Raw genomic sequence first — 20,791 nt, 5'->3', positions numbered from 1 at the left:
TCATTGGTCAACCCCACATATATTCCCCATATTTCCCTTATTACTTCTCTAATTGAGGGAGGGAGTGACATAAATGTGCTGTTGCTGGGCAGTAAATTAGAATTTTTAAGCCATACTGATGTAAAAATAATTGCGCCGTCAACTAAATTATCTGAGTTTGTGTCTGAGATTAAATGACTGGACTAGTCAAACAGATGATTCTTCTGTACCAACACTAAGTGGGAAATATACTTATCCTAAGTTCCAAACAGCTAAACATACGTATACAATGCATGATTTTGTAAAACCTATTTATTATTAAATCACAACTTGATAATTTCTTTTCTGTTATTTTTATGTAACAGATTTTAGGTTATTTAAGATGAAGAATAAGGGGAGAAATGGTGCATTTTCATTCTTTACACATTCCAATAGTCTCTCTTTCAAATATAGTTCTGTCAGTTTTCAAAACACATTCAGATTTAGTATTGGCTAGCTGCAATACTGGAAAGTGTCTGAATTTTGGCCTTGGCTAAATCTTCTGAAACAACTTGTACCATGTGTTCTGTAGTTTTCTTCAAATTGTTTGCAGTCTGTATAACATCATCCAAAGTGGAGCTTAATATCTGTTAAGGGGAAAAAAAAACCCTGCTCATAATTAACATCACTGATTGGACTAGGGGGGAAATGTTCACTTGTTTCATTGTAAGGAAAATGTTGAAGGATTTCTCCATTTCCTTTTCTGTAGATACAAGACTCCCCACTTACCTTTGAATGTGTCTCCTTGATGTGCCTGTTTCTCAGATTGCATACTGACCTTCCATGAATATTCCTACTAGTGAGGTATTGTGGTGAAAGGATAATAGTATCATGCATCCTTGAGTAGCGAGTTTGGGGAATATGTAGATTTTGTCTAGAGCATAACAAGAAATCACAGGCATATCATATTGATACACAAAAACACATTCTATGTTTAACAGCTAGTGTCTGCTTGCTAGCTCTAAATTAATTATACTACTACTAAGCCCACAAGTGCACCACAAAAGGCTGAATTCAAAAATTACATTTTTTGTTGTGATCTTAAAAGTATTGGCATACATTGCTGCAAACAGAACAAACTTGCCCATGAAAATTACAATTATAAGATAGGGTTAAAAGTAACTTGGTTTGGCTCAACTCCTGTTTTAAAACTGATGATGCATGTTACCTGTCACATAGCCTTTCTATAAACTCTTCTGGTTGTTTCTTTGTATATATCCTTTGAAGGTTGATGCTTTGCTTCTGCGAACTAGCTAAAAAAAATTAAAAAAAATATTTTTAAGAAATGCAGTTAAACAAGTTCACTGCATTACCTGGTCCCTGCTCCAGCCTACTATTAAGCATTGATGATTAAATGTTTCAACCATACGTATAACTGCTCTTTTATTTTTAATTAACACCTTAGAAAAGGAATGTACATTCTTTTAAAGTGAATGGCACAGGGTGTGACAAACTTCTAAGGCCATTTTCTGTATGCAAAAAGCAGGATGTGAAGGGGCTCCACGGAGTATCACAGCTTTTGGAAGGGCATGGGTCATTCCCTTTAACTTTTCTTTTGTTTAAAAAACTGTCTGAGATCATATGTATTGTGTTTTTCCCTTTCAAGAAAGAAATGTCAAAACAAAATATAAAATCAAAAAATCCTTCCAGTAGCACCTTAGAGACCAACTAAGTTTGTTCTTGGTATGAGCTTTCATGTGCATGCACACTTCTTCAGATACACTGAAACAGAAGTCACCAGACCCTTATATATAGTGAGAGAGTGAGGAGGGGTATTACTCAAAAGGGTGGTGGGAATGGGTGATTTGGATGATGGGTGTGGAAAACCTGTTGACGACTGTTAACAACTGCAATTAGTCTTAAGGGAAAAGCAAGGGGTGAGATGGCTAAAGATAGCTTTGTCAACAAGCGGAATGGGTACAGAAGTATGATAATACCACTTTGGTGTCTTCAGCTAAATTCATATAAAGATCAAAATTGTGTGTTAATTATATTCAGAATTTTCCATATACTATACAAAAGAATACCTTACAAAAATTATTCTACCTTCATTTTGTTCTTGTAGACCCATTGTCCATGATCCATGACTTTTAATACTCTTTTCCAGACATACTTCACTGCTTGAACTGTCTAGAAGGTGTGAGAACGAAGTGTCTTCGGTGTCACTACCTAACACCACACCCCAAGTTAAACAAACATGTTAAGGCATATATAATGTATTGGCCTTAACTTAGAAATGTAAGGCTTGCTTGACTTTGTTAAAGTCTGTGATGACTGCTGCCATGTCAGTTAAGTCTCTTGGAACAACTGAAACACTAACGTATGTATAAAATTATTGTATATTAATGGAATTCGCACCTTCCCTTTCACCCACAAACAGTCCCAAGGAAGCTTACAAGACACAATAAAAATGGTGTCAAACCAACAGTAAAAGCATGGAGATTTAACAGCAACAACAGATTTAAAGCAGCAGCAAAAACAATTTAGAGGGTTATGTGCACAAATACCTCAAAGGCTACCTCTCCCCATATGAACTGACCCAGACCCTGCAAACATCAGATGCCCTTCTTTGTGAGCCTCCTCTGCAGGCCTTATCTGTGGTAGCACCCTGTTTGTGGAATGCTCTCCCCAGGGAGACTTGTCTGGTGCCTTCATTATGTATTTTTAGGTGCCAGGCAAAAGCATTCCGCTTCTATGGGGAGAATCCCATAAGATGGTGCTACAGTAGAAAAGGCTTTTTGGTTGCCACCTGCCTAACTTCAGAAGGGCGGTACACATGCAGATTCACCTCTGATAAAGGTATTAATTGATGGCTGGATTTAAATGAAAAAAGATTACCCTTTAGATACCATGGCCCTTTGCCATTTACGGTTTTAACTGAGCTAGGAGGGGAAAGTCAGTCAAGGTCTTCTAACGCTGGAGTAATGGTGGTCTGTACCAGTCAGTCATCAGAACCAGCTGAAGCATTAATTGAGCCCTATGTTACTAAGAATCCCATAACCTTTTAGAGCTATACTTCTAGTTGGACAATCAAGGAAGCTCACTGTTGAAGTTTAAAATGCATCTAGCTGAACATGTGGTTTCTTTTGCCTGAATGAGATGGTTGCTTTTGATTGAGACCATGGGAGTGCACAGGTGCATTGCCCTGATAAAAAAATTATTTATAAATACTTATATATACGGTACTTAAAGATGTATGCATATGTACACACACACACACACACACACACACACACACACACACGTGTATATTAAGCTTTTTTGTGTGACAGTACTCATCCGGCTCACTTGGCCTATAGAGCGAGATGAGCGCCACAACCCCAGAGTCGTCCATGACTGGACCTAACAGTCAGGGGTACCTTTACCTTTACCTTTTACTCATTGATATGGGGGCACCAGCACATCTTTTTTTGCTGCCTACAGCAGCTGTTTTTTGCTAGAAACTACAGAACTTTCAGTTTTCTTTTCCCTGTTCCAGCACCACTGTATCTCCCCAAAATCTGCTTCTGAGGATCTCCTAGCCCTCCAGATCAGATTTTTTTGGGGGGGTGGGGAGCTGGGACAAGGAAGGAGGAGCCCTGCTGTGCAAGCAGAAACCCACTCTTGCTACATTCAATCACACCCATTGACTTTAACTGACATCAGATTATTGTAATGTTTACTAGAGATGCTTAGCAGTTCACACTTAAATTACAAATAATGTGAGGCCTTTTGTTAATATTACCAAAACTTAAGTACCTGATAAATCTAAATCCATCGTTTTTCCTTCTAAGAAGATAGAGTACCTTTCACAGTCTGGCTTTTCTTTTATTGTTTTCCTGTGCTCCATTTTTTTATTTCTATGTTGAAAAGAGATAACGCAGGAGAGAGGCTTAATTGTACGTTAACAATCAGCACAGAAGTACTTAACATTGTAGTTTTATACTCATCTACTCAAAATTAAATCCTACTGAATTCAATGGATTGCACCCTATAAGACATATCAGGGATGTGTGTCTCAACATGGTGAGTGCACATTTGGTTTGTGTAGAGTTGAGGTTTAGCAGTGTACATACTAACCTGCTAGAAGAACAGGGACAAACTTGTCTCCTTGATAACTCTATTTTCAGTCTAGGATGTATAATAATATGATCCTTTGCAGGATTCCTTAACTCATCAAGAAACCTGTGATCTGAAGGATAAGATAAACTTCCTATGAAAAAATGTATATCAGAAAACATGGATTAGTGGGTGATATCTATTAGAATTATTTTTTCTTGTTATTTAAAACTTATATACTTTGCTGATTTGTCTTTCTGTACCTCGTTCTTTCAATATAGTCACGTTGGATTCTTGGTTGCTGGTATTGTATGGATTGGCTGGGGGTGGAGATCTCATTTCCCAATAGCTTAAATTACTGATGGGGTAAAAAATAAAATATGAGCACAGTGCATGTCAGAGAAAGGATCAGCACAATATAAAGGACATAGCAATATCACCCTTGCTTCCATAATTCTGCAATCAGCATTTTAAGCATGAGCCCTAGAACTCTCCTTTTGCAAGCCAGCACTGTTGCGTCAAAAGACCCCCTCACAAAAATAAGTTATTGAGGTGCCAATTCCAGATACTCGTTAAAACACTATTAATCATTCCCAGTTATCAAAGCTATAAAGAAAAGTGAAACTGCGCATAAGCAATGCAACAGTATAAACCTGGTTCATGTATAGTTTTAAAACCCATAATTTAATAGTTCTCTACCACATCTTCCCTTAGTTTTCTCTTTTACTAAACTAAAAAGCTCTAAACATTGTAGTCTTTCCTAGTAGGGATGGTGCTCCATTTTGTTTAGGCAAATTGCAGCTGGTGTGCATTTTCTTTTTGAAGTTTCTTTTTCTTATGTCCTTTTTTATTATGGTATCTGGTTGGAGTCTGAGAAAACATTTGTTTGGCTTGTTTGAGCTAAAGTGTACCGTATATTCCGGCGTACAAGGCGACTGGGCGTATAAGACGACCCCCAACTTTTCATGTTAAAAAACAGAGTTTGGGGTATACTCACCCAGCTCGGGCTCCATGGTGGCTGAGGTGGCGGCGGCTGGAGCGGCGAGGAGAGCCTCCCCTCTCGCCGCACAGGAGCCCGTCGCGCTCACCACCCATGCCCAACCCGGGCTCCATGGCGGCTGAGGTGGCGGCAGCAGCAGCTGGAGCGGCAGGGAGAGCCTCCCCTCTCACCGCACAGGAGCCCGTTGCGCTCCATGGCGGCTGAGGCAGCGCACACACGCAGCCAGCGGCGGGGTGGAACCCCGCATCACGTTGCGTGACGTTGCCTGCGTCGCCTGAAAAACTATACCCGCCATACAAGATGACCCCCGACTTTAGAGAAGATTTTCCGGGATTAAAAAGTTGTCTTGTACGCCGGAATATACGGTATTTCTGTAACACCAAAGCTGGATTTGCTATGTTGTGTGTTTTAGATGTGCTGATCTGTAAATGTTAACATCTGTCTACAAGTTTGCAAAATCCTACGAGTAATTTGTGATGTGGTGACTAGCTGTTACTTGCAAATTATTGTTTCCACCAGCATGATATTGCACACCAGGTGCTTCAGGAAGGACCATAGATAAACACTAAGTTCTGCAAACTTTGTGATGTCTGTTACAAATTAAAATTCAATTGCTCTATGTGGGGAATAACTGCAGTCAACATGATTCAGATCATTGGTTATTGGTCGCTAGCAACTATTGGGAACTGAGTGGTTTTGATTTGATGGTGGCTGAGATTGTGACAGTAGCACAAACGCTGGCATCTTTCAATAGAGCCTTTAATTTTTACAGCTTTAATTAGACAGATGGACTATAAAGTCTACCCCAGCACAAAAACAGGCAATTAGTGATGTTTTTAAAAATGTATATTTTTATTTGAAAATAGGAGATTGTGTTGAGTAAGACTTGTTTTGGTTATGATAGGGTTAGGTTACCAGATGTCCCCATTTCCTGGGGACAGTCCCCAGATTTGCGAATAAGTCCCCAGACAAATTTCATCTAATGTCCCCAGGAAACGCAGCAGCAGCAGTCTCAGCAGCTCGGAGCAGTTGGCTCTGGCTGGCTTCAGGAGCTGCTCAGAAATCCCCATATGATGGTGGTGCAGGGGCTCTAAGATGCAGCTTCCGGGCTGCTTCCACATTCCCTGACCCCAGCAACTAAGCTGTGAAGGGAGGCTTCATGCTGCGTATCAGAGCAGCAGAGCTTGCGTGCAAGCAGAAGGGGGCAGGGATCTCTCAGTTAGGCAACGGGAAGCATCCCCAGCTGAGGGATCCCCGCCCCCCTTCTGCTTGCATGCAAGTAGGAATGGGATTGGGGCTGCTGTGATGGGAAAGGAGGAATCACGCTGCCTGAGCCTTGCCGCCGCTGCCACTCTCAACCCTCCTCAACCTTCCATGCCTTACTCACCGCGCACCGCTTCACCACCACCACCACCACCACCGAAGAACCAACAACTCAGGGGGTACCCAGGCTCATGGAGAAAGGAGATAGAAGCCTCGGAGGAAGGGTAAACATGGCGTTTGAGGTCAAGGCGGCGGCCGCCCCTCTGCCACCGCCATCGCTGCAGCATCAACGTCCCAAACATGTAGTGTAGTATGTATGTATGTATGTATTTAAAGTGTTCCCGGATTCATTGAAAAATATCTGTTAACCTTGGGTTATGAGCGAGAAGTGACAAAGAGGGAAGGAGTGTGGTTAGAAAAAGAAGGGACGGTGCAAAATCGATGGTGCCAAAGGAGTCAACTGCTACTCAGTTGCCCAAGGGCACACAACCTGAGGCTGACCTTGTTGCTAATCATACAGTGCAAATGTGTTATAGTTGGAATAGTTGAAAGAGTATATTTTGGAACCTCTGAGATTAAAACTTACCCATCTGTATTTTCTTGATCACTGTAATCATTTTGATTTCCTCTGCCTATAAGTGGTTTGTGGGATTGTAGCCCTCCAGCCTTTTTAATGGGTGAAAAGGAGCAGTGCTGCTGTATTACAAAACACATTACATTAAAAAAGGACTCCTATTATTTACATCGTCAACACCTGCATTAATGCACATTGTTCCTCATACATTTATTTGAATGACAGCAATTGAATTGTCTTATGATGTTAGCCTAGTCAACAGTAATTAATTAGAACCATCTTAGTTTTATCAAGCTGTTAAAACAATAAATTAAGAATCAAATTGACTTACATGAGTAGATTGCTTATTTGCTGGGAGTTCTGATTTTTCCAGAGGATTCACTATATCTTCACAAGAATGTTTAGTTTGCATCTCTAGCTGGCTAAGGGGAAAGCAAAATTCTGTTTTATTAAATGTGTCTTTAATAATAACTCCTTGTAATTTTGATATTTAAAAAAAAAATTAAAAACAGGTATAAATTCATTAAACAACTGTTTGCAGATCTGAGGGAGGCACAGAATGAATTTTTACAAATGGGAAGAATAAAGTTACATTCTGTAGAATGCTTGCATATATGTAAACACTTGGCCATACCTAAGGTAGTTCTTTGGACCTTAGTCAAATCATTTATATATGGCCTGTCAGAATAGGCTCTTTCTCAGATACCAATGGCCAAAATCATGGGCTCATGCACACACTCTTCACATACAGCTTTACTTCCAGTTTATAGTTTAATGCTCACTATATGTTGCTGTAGTAGCTATGGGTAGTGCTTGTCCTCCAAACCAGAACTGTAAAACCACTTTTAGCAAGCACTAACCATAGCATACCAATTCATGAGAAAGAGCATGCAAGTATTTGATATGTTTTGTGCCTGCTAGGCCATTATTTGGAGATCTGCTGAATTGAGCAAATAGTTAACACATTATGACCCATTTAATAGTCAACTTCTATGGATAACACTTACTTCTGATGAAAGGGATGACGTTGGCTACCTTTGTTAGATTGTTGATACATTCTCTGTGGAATCATCTCCATAGGCGGACTTCTATTGTCTCCATACTTTTTATTCTTAGCAATATTCATGCCAGAAGCAGTCTTTTGTGGGGACTCACTAATGTTTGAAAGCGCTGCACTCTATGAAAGAACCACATGGGGAAATGGATATTATGACCTACTGAAGAACTTGCCTACATTCACAGCAATTTCACAATGTTGGAGAGTTCTGCATTAATTGCAATTTTCACTCCTGTTAATTAAGGAGATTCAAGGTGACCTTAACAGGGTGAAGAACTGGGCCCAAACTAACAAAATGAAGTTCAATAGATACAAATGTAAGCTTCTACACTTGGATAGGACGAGCCAACTGCCTGGCTTGCCAGTAGTACATGTGAAAAGGACCTAGGGGTCTTAGTAGACCACAAGCTTAACACGAGTCAACTGTGTGAGGCAACAGCAAAAAAAGCTAATGCTATTCTAGGCTGTATCAACAGAAGTATACTGTCCTGATCAAGGCAAGTCATAGTCCTGCTCTAGTCTCCTTGGCCAGACCACGCCTGGAATACTGTGTCCAGTTCTGGGCATCCCAATTTAAGAAGGATATTGACAAGCTGGAATGTGTGCAGAAGAAGGCAACCAATATGTTAAAGGGTTTGGAAACCAAGCCTTATGGGGGAGTTGGGTAAGTTTAGCTTGGAAAACAGAATGCAAGCAGATACGATAGCCATCTTCAAATATCTAAAGGACTGTCACATGGAAGATGAAACAAACTTGTTTTCTCGCTCCAGAGGCTAGGATCCAAACCAACAGCTTCAAGTTACAAGAAAGTAGATTAGATTCTGACTAAACATCAGGAAGAGCTTTTTGACAGAGCTGTTAGACAGTGGAACAGACTCCCTCAGGAGGTGGTGGCCTCTCTGTCCTTGGAGGTTCCTAAGCCAAGGTTGGATGGTCATCTGTCATGTATGCTTTAGTTGAGATTCCTGCATTGCAGAGGGTTGGACTAGATGAACCTTGGGGTATCTTCCAACTCTACAATTCTATTATTCTAATAAGTTCATAGTTTTGAAATAATTTATTCCCTAATGAAATAGAAAGAATCCACATGTTAAGTTTAAATGTCTATAAAACATCTAAAAGCCAGGATTAATTAGCTACCGCCTCTAGACTGAAGAGTCTTGTGCAACTACGGTAATGTATTAACATCCAGGCTCATAGCTAGAAATTATGTCTGATAAGTTTAAGCATACCCCAGGAAGCCATTGTAAGTTGATACAGAACAGCTAAACCAGGAAAATAATATTTCAATACAATTTAGCAGCAGTAATCCCAAGGAGCACAATTTGATATGTACATATCTGGAAGAGGTCCAAAGGCCTGCTGTTAGCTTAAAGCTAAATTGCATGATCCTGTGGAGGAGACATAAAATCAGAAGGTCTAAACCTGAAAATCCAGTGAAATGGGACTGGTGTATTAGAGGGGTGTGGCACTATGACAGTAGGCTATTGCTACATTTTGAGTGCATGTATTGCCACTCTACTATTACATTAATTCAATCATGAAATCTCAGTGAAGATGTGATATAAAATAATATGCTTTGTTCTTTATTGGGACTTAAGGGTTTACCTCAGAACTACTTGAATAGGGAGAAGCAGATTCACAGGGTGTGAATGATGGTGATGTTACAAAAGCAGAGGAACGTGGGCTGCAGGCAGTCTTATCAATTTTCTCTTTGATATCTTCAAGCAGCATCCCAAGCTTAAATATTTCCCCCTCTACTTTTCTAAATCCAAATAATATAAGATACAAAGTTACATTATAAGATTGATACATGCTTCTTGTTCTTATCATTATAGTATTACAGATACAATGGGCTAGGTAAGGAAATGAAATGTCAAAAATCACAGTATTTAAAAAGCCATATCCGACACTGCAGCTCCACTGGTGCAATTGATTTCTGCGCATGTAGCAGAACTTTCTCTTCCTCTCCTGACACTTCCAGCCTCCTGCATGCCCTCACAATCAGCTTGGGAGGGTTGGGGAAGTCCCATTATACCAGCAGAATCCCACTGGCACAGCACAGGATGCAACCCACAATGTTTAACATGCACTGAGTATGGTGAAGTTTGAACTTCAAAATAAGGGTTGCAATCATGAAAAACATGAGTGCTGCTAGTCACATGATACACCCCAAAGCAAAATTGCAATGCAGGAGGACTACCACAGATAAATAATTCTTCCACATCTTCAAGGTTGGATAGAAAAGGGCTCTTGTTATTAATAATGTCATGTGCAGGGAAGCTGCATGTGGTGACACACATCAGACATAGTTACACATTGAGAGTTGAATGGGAAGGAGCACAACTATCTAGCCCTTCACTCCTCTGCCCAATGTCATATTTCCATGTATAGGATCCTTCTGCACAGACATTCCTGCAAATTCCTTGTCCCATCTAGATGGATCACTTGTTAGTTTTACTCGCAGCTTGCCTTACTCAGAAAACCCTAGTGGTATCAATAGTGAGTTAATGGATGTTGCCTTCCTCTCTACCACCTCATAGAGTAATCCAATGCCAGTTTGTATGTTTGGAATTGCTGTTTCATATTTGCAAGACTCTTAATATGCATGGAGGACAAACAATGGGCGGAGCCATGCAAGGAGGGCCATGGATCAGTGTCGCGGTCACTCTCTCAGACCTGAGCAGCACCCCCGGACGTTTAACGGTCTATTGGTAACTGCCCCAACAACATATGGAATATCCGCGGCCACCAGCCAGTATTCACTCTGGCAATGAATAACTCACTTCAGATTCAGATTGTGGTGAAAATAAAACATAAGTTTCTTTATTGTGTGTACAAAGCGTATGGTTTCAATTGACTTGGTAAAACGTTTAATATAACTGTATGGTTATTCAGATAAGTATATATCAACTCTCTACCTAGTATTCCAATAACTATCCCTAATGCCTCCTGTTTATTATTCACTCTGCTCTAGCTCTGATCATTGGCTCTATCTCCCTCTCTCTATCCTTCCCTAACTCAACTGCCTCACTTCTAACCTCTAACTGCCTTTTCTATCCTCTCTAACTGTCCTCCTTCCACACTCTAATTGCCTGGAGAGCTCCCATTGGTCAAGCTCCTCCCTGCCAAGTTAACCCTTGGAGAACCTTTAGGGGTGAACGCCACAATCAGTGGTAGAATAAAGGCTTTGCATGCAAAAGTTCCTAGGTTAATCTCCAGCATCTCCCATGTGAAACCCTGGAGAGCTGCTGCTATTCAATGTAGATAATATTGCGTTAGAGATGAACCAATGGTCTGAATCAGTATAAGATAGCTCCCTTAAGTCCTGTTCCAAACCCACATTTGTTGTACCACTTGTGGCAGGCATTTTTAAGCATGGAAAGGGATGGTTATTCTTCCTGCACTCTGTTTTCACCACGACTGGGCTTATTCTTGTACATTCTGGGAGGCATTTGCAGGAGAGAATTGGTGGGTGACCAAAAGTAAAGTAATTTTTGATGTGCGCCCCAATAATTTTTTAACATAAGCAAGGTTGTCAATGTAAGATTTTTTAAAATGGTTATATTATTAGTGTATTATTATTATTTTTATAAAAAAAATACTTGACCTGTTAGGATCAAACTCTCCGATGCTCATTGATGAGTACATGGGATTTTGGTGCCGAAATGTACAATGTTTCTCCTTCGTGGCTAAATAATTCCATTCCAGCTTGTCTAGTTGCTCCTTTAAAAGCCTTAAAAGCTTCACAAACAAAATTTGTAACCTTGGTGTTATTTGACAATTTTTCTATAGATTAGTAATTGAAATATTCAGTGCTGTCCTTAAACATGCCATGCAATACTGTAGCTTCAAACATAACAAGATAAACATAACGTGCATATTTAAAGTAGTTTACACCAGTGTTTTAAAATATTTCTTATATTTAACTGAATGCCTGTTTTGTCAAAATGTTGCCCTTGAACAATACTGCTCTACTGAGAACTCTGTATGTCTGTGCAGGTGGCGTTCTGGCACATGTGAACTGCCCTGTATACTTCAGTGGAAGAGAAGGCAGCAACACACAAAGAAATATGCATATGGAGCTGCCTGCTCTGCAGAAGTGAATGAGGTGCCACTTTGGGGTATACAATTTATGCAAGTATCATTACTTATTATGTTTAAATAGTTTTGGTAAATTTCTTTTAAGCCATCCAGAGATTTCTTTTGCAGTAGGAAACTAAGAAATTTGATTAATCTTAATCCACGGGTGCTTTACATCTGTGGCCTGCAGGATATACTTAAACAAATGCCTTCACTCCCCTTCAGGAAAATCTCCGTTAATTCTGAAGGTAATTTAGTAATTAAGGTAATTGAAGGAATTTATTCATATGATAATTGCCTTTATATCAAGACCTGTGGTCATAAAACTGCTCCATTAAGATTGCAGTCCTAAATAGCAGGGGTGGCTAATCTGTGCCCTTTTATATGTTGGAATTCATCTCTCAGCAAGACCAGGGATGATGGAAGCTATAAACCAACAATATCTGGAGGGCCATAGGTTATCCACCTCTCCTATACAAACTTATAGAGAAAGTATGATATTACAACTTCATATTATTCTGAGATGATGAAAATGATTTATTATTAAGCACAGATTAACTGAACTTAGTTCCCATTTAAATTTATGAGATGTAAGTCGCGACTCACCTGTCTCACTTATTTCAATGGTAACTAATTTTAACTGATTTAAGCAGCAATTTTTATACTTCATTCTGAGTATAAGATGTAGAGAATAGTGCTGCTATTCTAGATTTTATACATTTTATTTTTAAATATAATTTTTCAAAAACAGTTTTAAAATGTAACAATTTTGTTTTCAAACACAAAAAAGGTATTCACCTGATGGCGTTCTTCCACTGGGAATACATTCTGTGTAAGACAGTTAGAAAATGTTTCCACCTTTAAGAAAAAGGGATGCAGTTCATTTAAGCTTTCAGATGTAGCATTAAGAAAAACAAGGTGTTTGTTTCAAATATATATTGTATTTAAAAGTATTTGTAGTACTTTGGATTTTAGCTCTTCTGACTGTTCCATTAACATCTGAGAAAGCTTTTCTTCTTCGGTAATGTTTTGCAACAGAGGTTGATTCCCAGATGATTGTCTTGCTGCATCAGCTGAGGGTAATGGTGAGATCATTCTTTGTGACTGCAGTTCTACAGAACAATATGACAAAAGTGCTAATGTGATCTGTATGCTATTTCCTTCATATAGTGTACAACAGCAAACAGGCGGAACAGCGGTGGCTTAAGCTGAGGCCCTCCAGATGCGCTCCAGTTCCCGTCAGTTCCCTTCAGCATAGCCCAAAGGTCAGGGAGTTGTAGTTTAAACAACTTCTGGAGGGCTATACAAGTAAAATAATAAATGTATTCTATTATTTGAATACTCCATTGAACTACCTGAGAATGGTGACTGGGAGAAACCAACCATGGGCTTCACAGGGACTGTTATAGGTAGAACTGTAGACATTTCTGTAGTTATTCCAGGACTTTCTGATTAATGCCAGGATTTGGTCTATTTTGATTTGAGCAGGAGGTATCTGTTAAGTTAAAATATACAAAACTCATTGTGAAGTACAAAATCAGCAGCCACAATAAAAAAATTTACTTGCCTTTCTCTTTATGATACCCCCACCCCCACCCCAAGCATTTACTGGCACAAATACCGTAATAACTTGGTAAAATTAGGCAAGCAATATCCAACACCAGTATATTTAATTATTTAAAAGATGTATATACCACTCTTCAATGGAACTTTCAGGTTTACAAAAACAAGGTGAAATACATAGCAAATTGAATAGACATATTAGGTCATTGAGGTTGGGTGGTGGAAAGGAGGAGTCATCACTAGGGTTGTTCATACATAGCCATGGGCTAGGGTTGCTGTTTATACCAGCTATACCCAATGAAAACTAGCTTGTTCCAGTGCATCTGCTCTAGGAAGAGTGAGCGCACTATATTCCATAAAATACTGAAGCAGAGAGATAAATAAACCACAGTATGGAAGTATGCGTATTTATTTAACAAGAATTGCATTCTGTTTAACTGCAAGAAAACCTCTAAGTGGTTTACAAAAATATAAAATAAAGCATTAAAATTCCGTATAAAAGCAAATAATATATAAAAGATTTAAAAAGAGATAAAACATGTAACTTCTACATTTCTGGGCAGCCTTGCCTAAACAAACATGTTTTAAACAGACATTGAAAAGAATACAGAATGTGCTCGCAGTGCATTATACCATGCACTGCATACTACAGCTGCATGAACAAACATTTGTATTCAGAAAAAAATTAACATTTTGTAGCAAGAAAAGATATTAAGAAAAACTGACTTAATGTTATAGGAGACTTACCTTGTATTAAATCTTAGGTGATCAATATGATTCTGAGCCTCAGCTTGTTTTGTCAGTAGCTATTATTTCAATAGATATAAAAAAAGAGAAAACAATAAACATATATGTATATGGAAAGCAAAAATAGCAATTGACTGTGAGCAATATTTTTCCCATAGCCAAGGTCATTCATTAATGTTCTAGCTGCTTAGGAAAAATCTATATTCAATAGAGTAAGCGCTGTAAAGAAAACAAAAAAATTGGCCAGGAAAATCCTCATAGAGAAGCTAGGCTCAGGAGATACTGGATGCTATTACACTGGGAGATGATTGCTGGATATAATGGGAACTCTGGAAAAAGTGCCTAATGGTGGTAATGCATCTGAAAGGGGGGAAATATAGATATTGGGCTAGGAAGCAGTGCTATGAGCAAAGTATAAGGTTGCAATAGAAAATGCAGTCTGGATCCAAACTGGTGGTTGGGCTCATTAATAATAATAATAATAATAATAATAAACAACAACAACAACAACTCACATTTTCCCATAATGAGAGTATATAGGCAGATTACAACTAAAATAGAAACTACTAAAAACATATAAAAATCAATAATTTAACAACAGGAGTAGAATTAAAATATATACATATAAAAGATCACATACAGATGGTTACATGGAAGGGGCTTATGCTAATGAAGAGGAAATATCTTATTGCTAGAATTTCTTCAGTGCCAATATTAACCAGGCACTATACATAATCAAAATGATATACAGTAACTATGCAAAAAATAGATGTAATCAAGTTTCAATAAGTTTTTCTTACATAGGAGTAGGTAATGCGTATACCACCATCTAAGAAGATAACAAATGTTTGTTTTTCCTGCATATATTACCCTTGGAAAGCTCAGGTTGGTAGAGGTTTCCTAACCAGTGCGGTTAGACTGGAGATAATGGCTTGGGTCTTAACAACTGCCATTATCATCCTTTCCAATATAGTCACCTGAAATTCCAAAAAGCTAGCCAGGGAACCTCTGGAACTGTATGGGGCATGGCACATAGAGTGGGGAACCAGCAGAAAAAAATGGAATGACCCTTTTATGGGTAGAAGTGCTTCCTATTTACAGTAGGTCTCCTTTCAATCCCAGCCCACATGTAAATTCTTTAGCACAAATGTAAGGAATTAGGCTGCACTCTTCACTTTGCACTCCAGCTAATATTTATTCCTTTACTTTTAACTCTCACCATGCTCATAGGGTTTACTCATTATAATAAGCATCCTTAGGGTTGCCTCCACAGATTAGAGGAGTCCCCCTGATTTTTTACATTTAACAAAAAAAGAAAAGGTAGGCATTCAGTTTATGGACTACGTAGTTTGCTGTAAGCTCATGGTTAGTGATGAGAGAGCTTAACCACAACTTATGAATGCTAGTTTGGATGAAATGCTAAGAAATCAGTGTGGCAGCAAAATGCCAGCACAGGAGTTGCTAGGTTCTAAGAGTTCACCCATTTGCATGGTCCCACTAAGTCAAAGTTTAATGTGTTGCACAAACCAGTGTCTACAGACACACAGAAATCTGTGGCTGGCTGAGTTGTTACAGGTACAGGTATAATAAATACATCAAAGATTGTGCTTGGCTATCAATGGCAATTCCAATTACGTGCAATATCACCTCTTATCTACCTCTAGTTGTTGGTCTAGTTCAGGTGTGCTAATTCCCTTTTCTTCATTCTTGGTTGCAACAGAGTCCAAAGAATTCATTGCCTCTAAAACATCTTTCACAACTTCTGATTTGCCAAGCAAATTTGGGGTGTGTGTGGTCTTTTTAGGTACAGGGCATGAGTTGCTATTTTTTCCTTTAGGTATTTTGACCTTTGGAGCAACCTTAGAAAAATCAGGAAGCCGATGATGAACCTGACGTTGATCATTTTTGAGATTATGCGAAGTTGTTTCCAGAAAATATTTGTGCTCTTGGTACACTTCTTTAGGGGTAGAGAAATAATGGAAGTCTTCATTAATTGCATGTTCTTTCTCAATTACGAGTTGAAGATTATCTTCTTTACAATCTTTTCTGTCATAAGTGGGATTCACACTTTCATCCATTACAAACTCCTTAACTTCAGTCAAACCCCAATTTTTGCCAACTGATTCAAATTTTACTTCTCTTTCTGAATTACAGCATTCAAAATTTTTTCCTTCTTCCTTTGGTAAAGATATTCTTGTAGTTTCTGAAATCTTAGTTTTATTTAGGATAGTTTCATCAAAACTTTCAGTAAATGATATCTCTGGGAGAGTCTCAGAATCAATCAGTTGGCACAAACTTGATAATTCCTCTTGGGGGAAATGGCGTAAAAGGACATCTGAAATGTTTGGGTTGGACAGATGTTGATTTCTTCCTAAACTGTTAACATCCCAAGCTAGTAACTCCTTCTCTGTTGCCTTGGGAGATTCCATGTCATTTCCCATTTGCAATGTTGCCAGATTAATTTTTGTTTCAGGCACTTGTGTTTTGCAGTCTGATTTTTTTTCTAAATGACAGCTCATGTGAGAAGGTGTCAAGGTGAAAACATGCTGAGATCCATCTTCTACACAAGTGGAGTTTTCTAGGTTTCGTGAATCACACTTGTGTTGATATGTATTTTGTAGATCTCCATCATAAGGCAGATCTTCTTGCTCATCATCGGTATTGTCTTCAGGGTAAAGCATATCAAATACTATTTTATTGGCTTAGCCTTCATACAGTTAGACTGTTCTTACCTACAATACCTGCTCATATTCTGAGCATATTCGATATGACTTTCACTGAACGTCAGCTTTCAAATTCTGAAAGATTTGAGAGAACATGCACATTAGCTGAACTAAATAAAATAGTACAATAATCTTGTAAGTCTTCCTTTTCCCTACTCTAAAACGTCATCTGGAGTCCATTTCACATACTCCTTATAATTAATGCAATTAAAATCTTTGGGGTTGCCTAAGGATCTAACCTAGGATGAAGGAAAATTATATCCACAATCAATAGTGCCAGTTAGCTGCAGCTTAACTAAGGCAACTGCTATTCCTGAGGTGTTGGCAATGTGGAACAAAAGTCAGTTCCCTTATCCACATGATGTAGGGCTGCTCTGTTATAAGCTCCTTTTGGGGAGAAATCTTGGTACCGTATATACCGGCGTATAAGCCGACTGGGCGTATAAGACGACCCCCAACTTTCCCAGTTAAAATATAGAGTTTGAGATATATTCGACCACAGATTTTCCACCCAGCGTATAAGATGACCCCCAACTTTTGAGATGATTTTCCTGGATTAAAAAGTAGTCTTATACGCCAGAATATACTGTAATTATTTAGTCCCAGAAACCTCACTACATTTCAAAAATATGCATGTTTTGCTGACCTACACCTCCACTATTTGAAATTTATCAGTGGCTCATGAACACTGAGTTATGGATGCATAACCAAACATATAGCACTTCAACACTGGGATGAAAAGTTGCTGCCTTCCATACAGGTATGGATTAACAATGTGCAAGCCCTGTCCTTATTTGAGATAGCAAGGTTTCAATGTGAACATTAAAAGGGGAAATAAGAGAAAGCATCTGGTGATATTTTATCAAGGCAATCCTATATACTCTTACCTGAGGTAAACACACTGAAATAAAAAAATGGGATTTTGTTTTGTCCCAGGCACTTTTTTTTCAAACAGAAAACTCTGACTAACCTGCATCACCAGATAAAATTTTATTAGCCCCAAATTTTACATTAACTGGACAAAAGAGCACTCTTTATGTAAATCTGAATGGCTTTTCTTGGGATATCTGTAGGTCTATTCCTGTGTATATTCTAAAATGAAAAGTGCACTTGAAGTATAATTTTACTCCTCACCCCCAGAGGTCTCGCTTTGGGTTAGTTTACATTAACTAACCATTTCTTAGTTTCTATATATGCAAACCAACACATTTTACTTGGCTACCAAAGTAGTTTGGAACATCAAGCATTTGTCAAATGCTAGACAACATTGCTAGAGTCTAAACTGCTTTGGGGTCCAAGTTACAGCTTATATACCCTTTGGCAAATGCATGTAAACAGGTAAACAGAATTTAAATTACTACACCTTAAATATTTATTTCATGCCTGCCCCCACCCCCGCATCTTTCAACACACACATCCTGCTTATTTCCCATTACATCTATAAAATAGAAACAGTACATGTACTTGTACAGAAAATATTAATAGTTAAATTGACAATGCTCCCTTATACTTACACATCACAGGCAAATGTCTGACTAATTTCCTACTGAAAAAAATAAACCTATGCTGCCAATACTCATAGTAGACCGGTGACTAATTTCCTAGGCAACCAGTATAGTTATAGCGAAATTATTGGAATGTTTTCTGTTGCCTACTACCAAACAGTTAAGACTCAGACACAGCAATGCTTTTTCATAGTGGATATATTTAATTACATAAGCTGTAACCTTATATTGAGCCTAGCAAACTGGAGTAGCACAGTATCTTTATAAATGCAACAAGACACCTTGCTATTTATTATTCTGGTTTCAGCCTGCTATTGTTCAGTGGGATCACAAAGGGAATATAGAGTAACAAGCCATCATTTTCCAGTCCTGGGTAGGAATGTCAAAATGAGCCTAGTCTCACTTAACAACTAACTTTTGTTTTCATTGGGACCTATGAAGGAGTATTTCGAATGGGTATTGGATTTCTTAACTTCTGAAGCCTTTAATGTTTTAAATCTGTTTATTCCACCTACACAGTGGAGACTTTTAATTATTTATATGGGAAGGTCCATGCAAGTTAATTATTTACTATTATCATGGCCATCATCTGTTACTGCTTCTTAAGATCAAAAGCAAACGTTTGCATCCTGAAATCTTTATAAATTATCTAGACAAGCAATCTCTAGGAATGTTTCATGTTAGCATGGCTAAGAGGGAGTTGCAAAGGGAGGAGGAGACTGCTGTGCATTCATTTGAAAATCCTCAAAGGTATTTTCCATAATTACTTTGTTTTGTATTCTAGTCCATTAGAATCTTCTTATGAGGCGGAGTCCCTTTACACATGTAAGCTCAGTTTCTTAAGCACTAGGAATTAAAAAATGTCAGTGACATAGTTTAGGAAAGCAGAAGGAGGAAACACAGGCATCCTGACAATATCGCTTCAGCACCTGCAGAGGTGCAAGCAGAGGCTTGTTTTGCAGCATCCTGTGTAAGGTATGCATGGCAGAGTCAGACTGCTCTATTCCACTTGCTTATAAAAAAAGAATATTGTTGCTAAACTCTTAGTTAGTACATGATTATTTTATTGTATTTATATCCAAGTAGCTCAAGGTGGTGTAAATGGTTTCCCCCCCTCCCAATTTATCCTTGAAACAACCCTGTTAGACTAAGAGAATGTGACTGGCCTAAGGTCACATAGTGGTTTCATGGCTGAGCAGGTATTTGAACTCTGGTCTCCCAAGCTCTAGTCTGTTTATACACTTGTAAGATAAATTATGGCTGATATAAGTAAACTAGCACCCAAAGCGTAACACACCTTGTACCTCTTCATTTATATATTTAGCTGTACTCAAGTTCCAGATGCAGCCTTGCTGCTAGACAATATCAAACTTCCTTGATGCACCAGGTAAGCATGCTTTCTGATGAGCACATCCAATGTGCTGAGTGAGAATGATGGGTGTGTTCCCATCTCCACCCCTTCCTGTATGAATTTATAAAGGTTTATTGCCAAAGACTTGAGGCAGGTAACTATAATTATTTTATACTGTCCCTCCCTTTCCGTGGCAGTAGAAACATTTATAATGTTCCTTAGCCTAATTCTCATGGAAAAGGGCAAATGTATTTTACTGCATATAGGAAGACTCTTCAAAGGCAGCTTGACCCAATATTAAGCGTTCGGTGATTCATATGGGGCCATCAGTTTCTTGGTGCATATGCAACAGGAAATTCTTCCCATCAGGAAGGATGAACTAATGCTTTATCTAGAGATTATTACTTGTATTTTGCAGCAACGTTAAAGTAAATCATATTTTCATTTCCCTCTTACTTTACTGTTTACAACCCCCCAACATAATGTGCTCCATTGTAACAAGAAAAGTGCTGGTAATCAAATATTGATTAGTGTTTGTGGCAGCAAAGCAAAAAAGGAAAGCCACTCGCTGCCTCAGCGTGTAACTGAGAGGAACACTTTATGCATCTGATGATGTGGGCTATAGTCCACGAAAGTTTTATGGTAATAAATCTGGTAAAGTCTTTAAGGTGCCGCAAGACACCAAGCTGTTTTTGCCTTCCCGGTCACCGTGGGGGCGCTCCGGAGCGAGGATGTGTGTATACGGTGTCTGGTTTTACACAAAAGACAGGAGTTTTTATTCCGGAATTAAATAATCCGGAATAAAGATTTGTTCTTTCGCAAACCTATGTACACCAGTAAAGGATCGAATGCACTTTGGAGGGCGGGGT

The 20,791-nt window shown here is 38.7% G+C and overlaps 1 protein-coding gene across 1 annotated transcript; it reads right to left on the bottom strand.

Annotated features, from left to right (window-relative positions):
* Positions 1-273: 273 nt before the first annotated feature.
* Positions 274-17,137, bottom strand: AKNAD1 (AKNA domain containing 1). Its single transcript, XM_033151093.1, has 17 exons — positions 16,002-17,137; positions 14,344-14,402; positions 13,389-13,477; positions 12,997-13,145; positions 12,832-12,891; positions 11,561-11,694; positions 9,559-9,715; positions 7,901-8,070; positions 7,225-7,315; positions 6,906-7,015; positions 4,320-4,414; positions 4,078-4,210; positions 3,757-3,857; positions 2,065-2,187; positions 1,187-1,271; positions 748-892; positions 274-605 (listed from the first exon to the last, which is right to left on the bottom strand). The coding sequence occupies exons 1-17, from the start codon at positions 17,022-17,024 to the stop codon at positions 462-464; spliced, it is 2,868 nt and encodes a 955-aa protein (XP_033006984.1). The 5' UTR covers positions 17,025-17,137; the 3' UTR covers positions 274-461.
* Positions 17,138-20,791: the final 3,654 nt, after the last annotated feature.

This window comes from Lacerta agilis, chromosome 6 (assembly GCF_009819535.1).
Source record: "Lacerta agilis isolate rLacAgi1 chromosome 6, rLacAgi1.pri, whole genome shotgun sequence".
Classification (NCBI taxonomy): Eukaryota; Metazoa; Chordata; class Lepidosauria; order Squamata; family Lacertidae; genus Lacerta; species Lacerta agilis.
The sequence above is the reverse complement of the archived record's forward strand: the minus strand, read 5'-3'. Positions and strand labels throughout refer to the sequence as shown.

Coding starts and splice junctions, on each gene's coding strand:
- AKNAD1 (XM_033151093.1), bottom strand. CDS start 17,024: ATGCTTTACCCTGAAGACAATACCGATGATGAGCAAGAAGATCTGCCT. Junction 12,892..12,996: donor CAGAAGAGCTAAAATCCAAA/GTACTACAAATA, acceptor TTTTTCTTAAAG/GTGGAAACATTTTCTAACTG. Junction 893..1,186: donor ATAGAAAGGCTATGTGACAG/GTAACATGCATC, acceptor GTTATGCTCTAG/ACAAAATCTACATATTCCCC.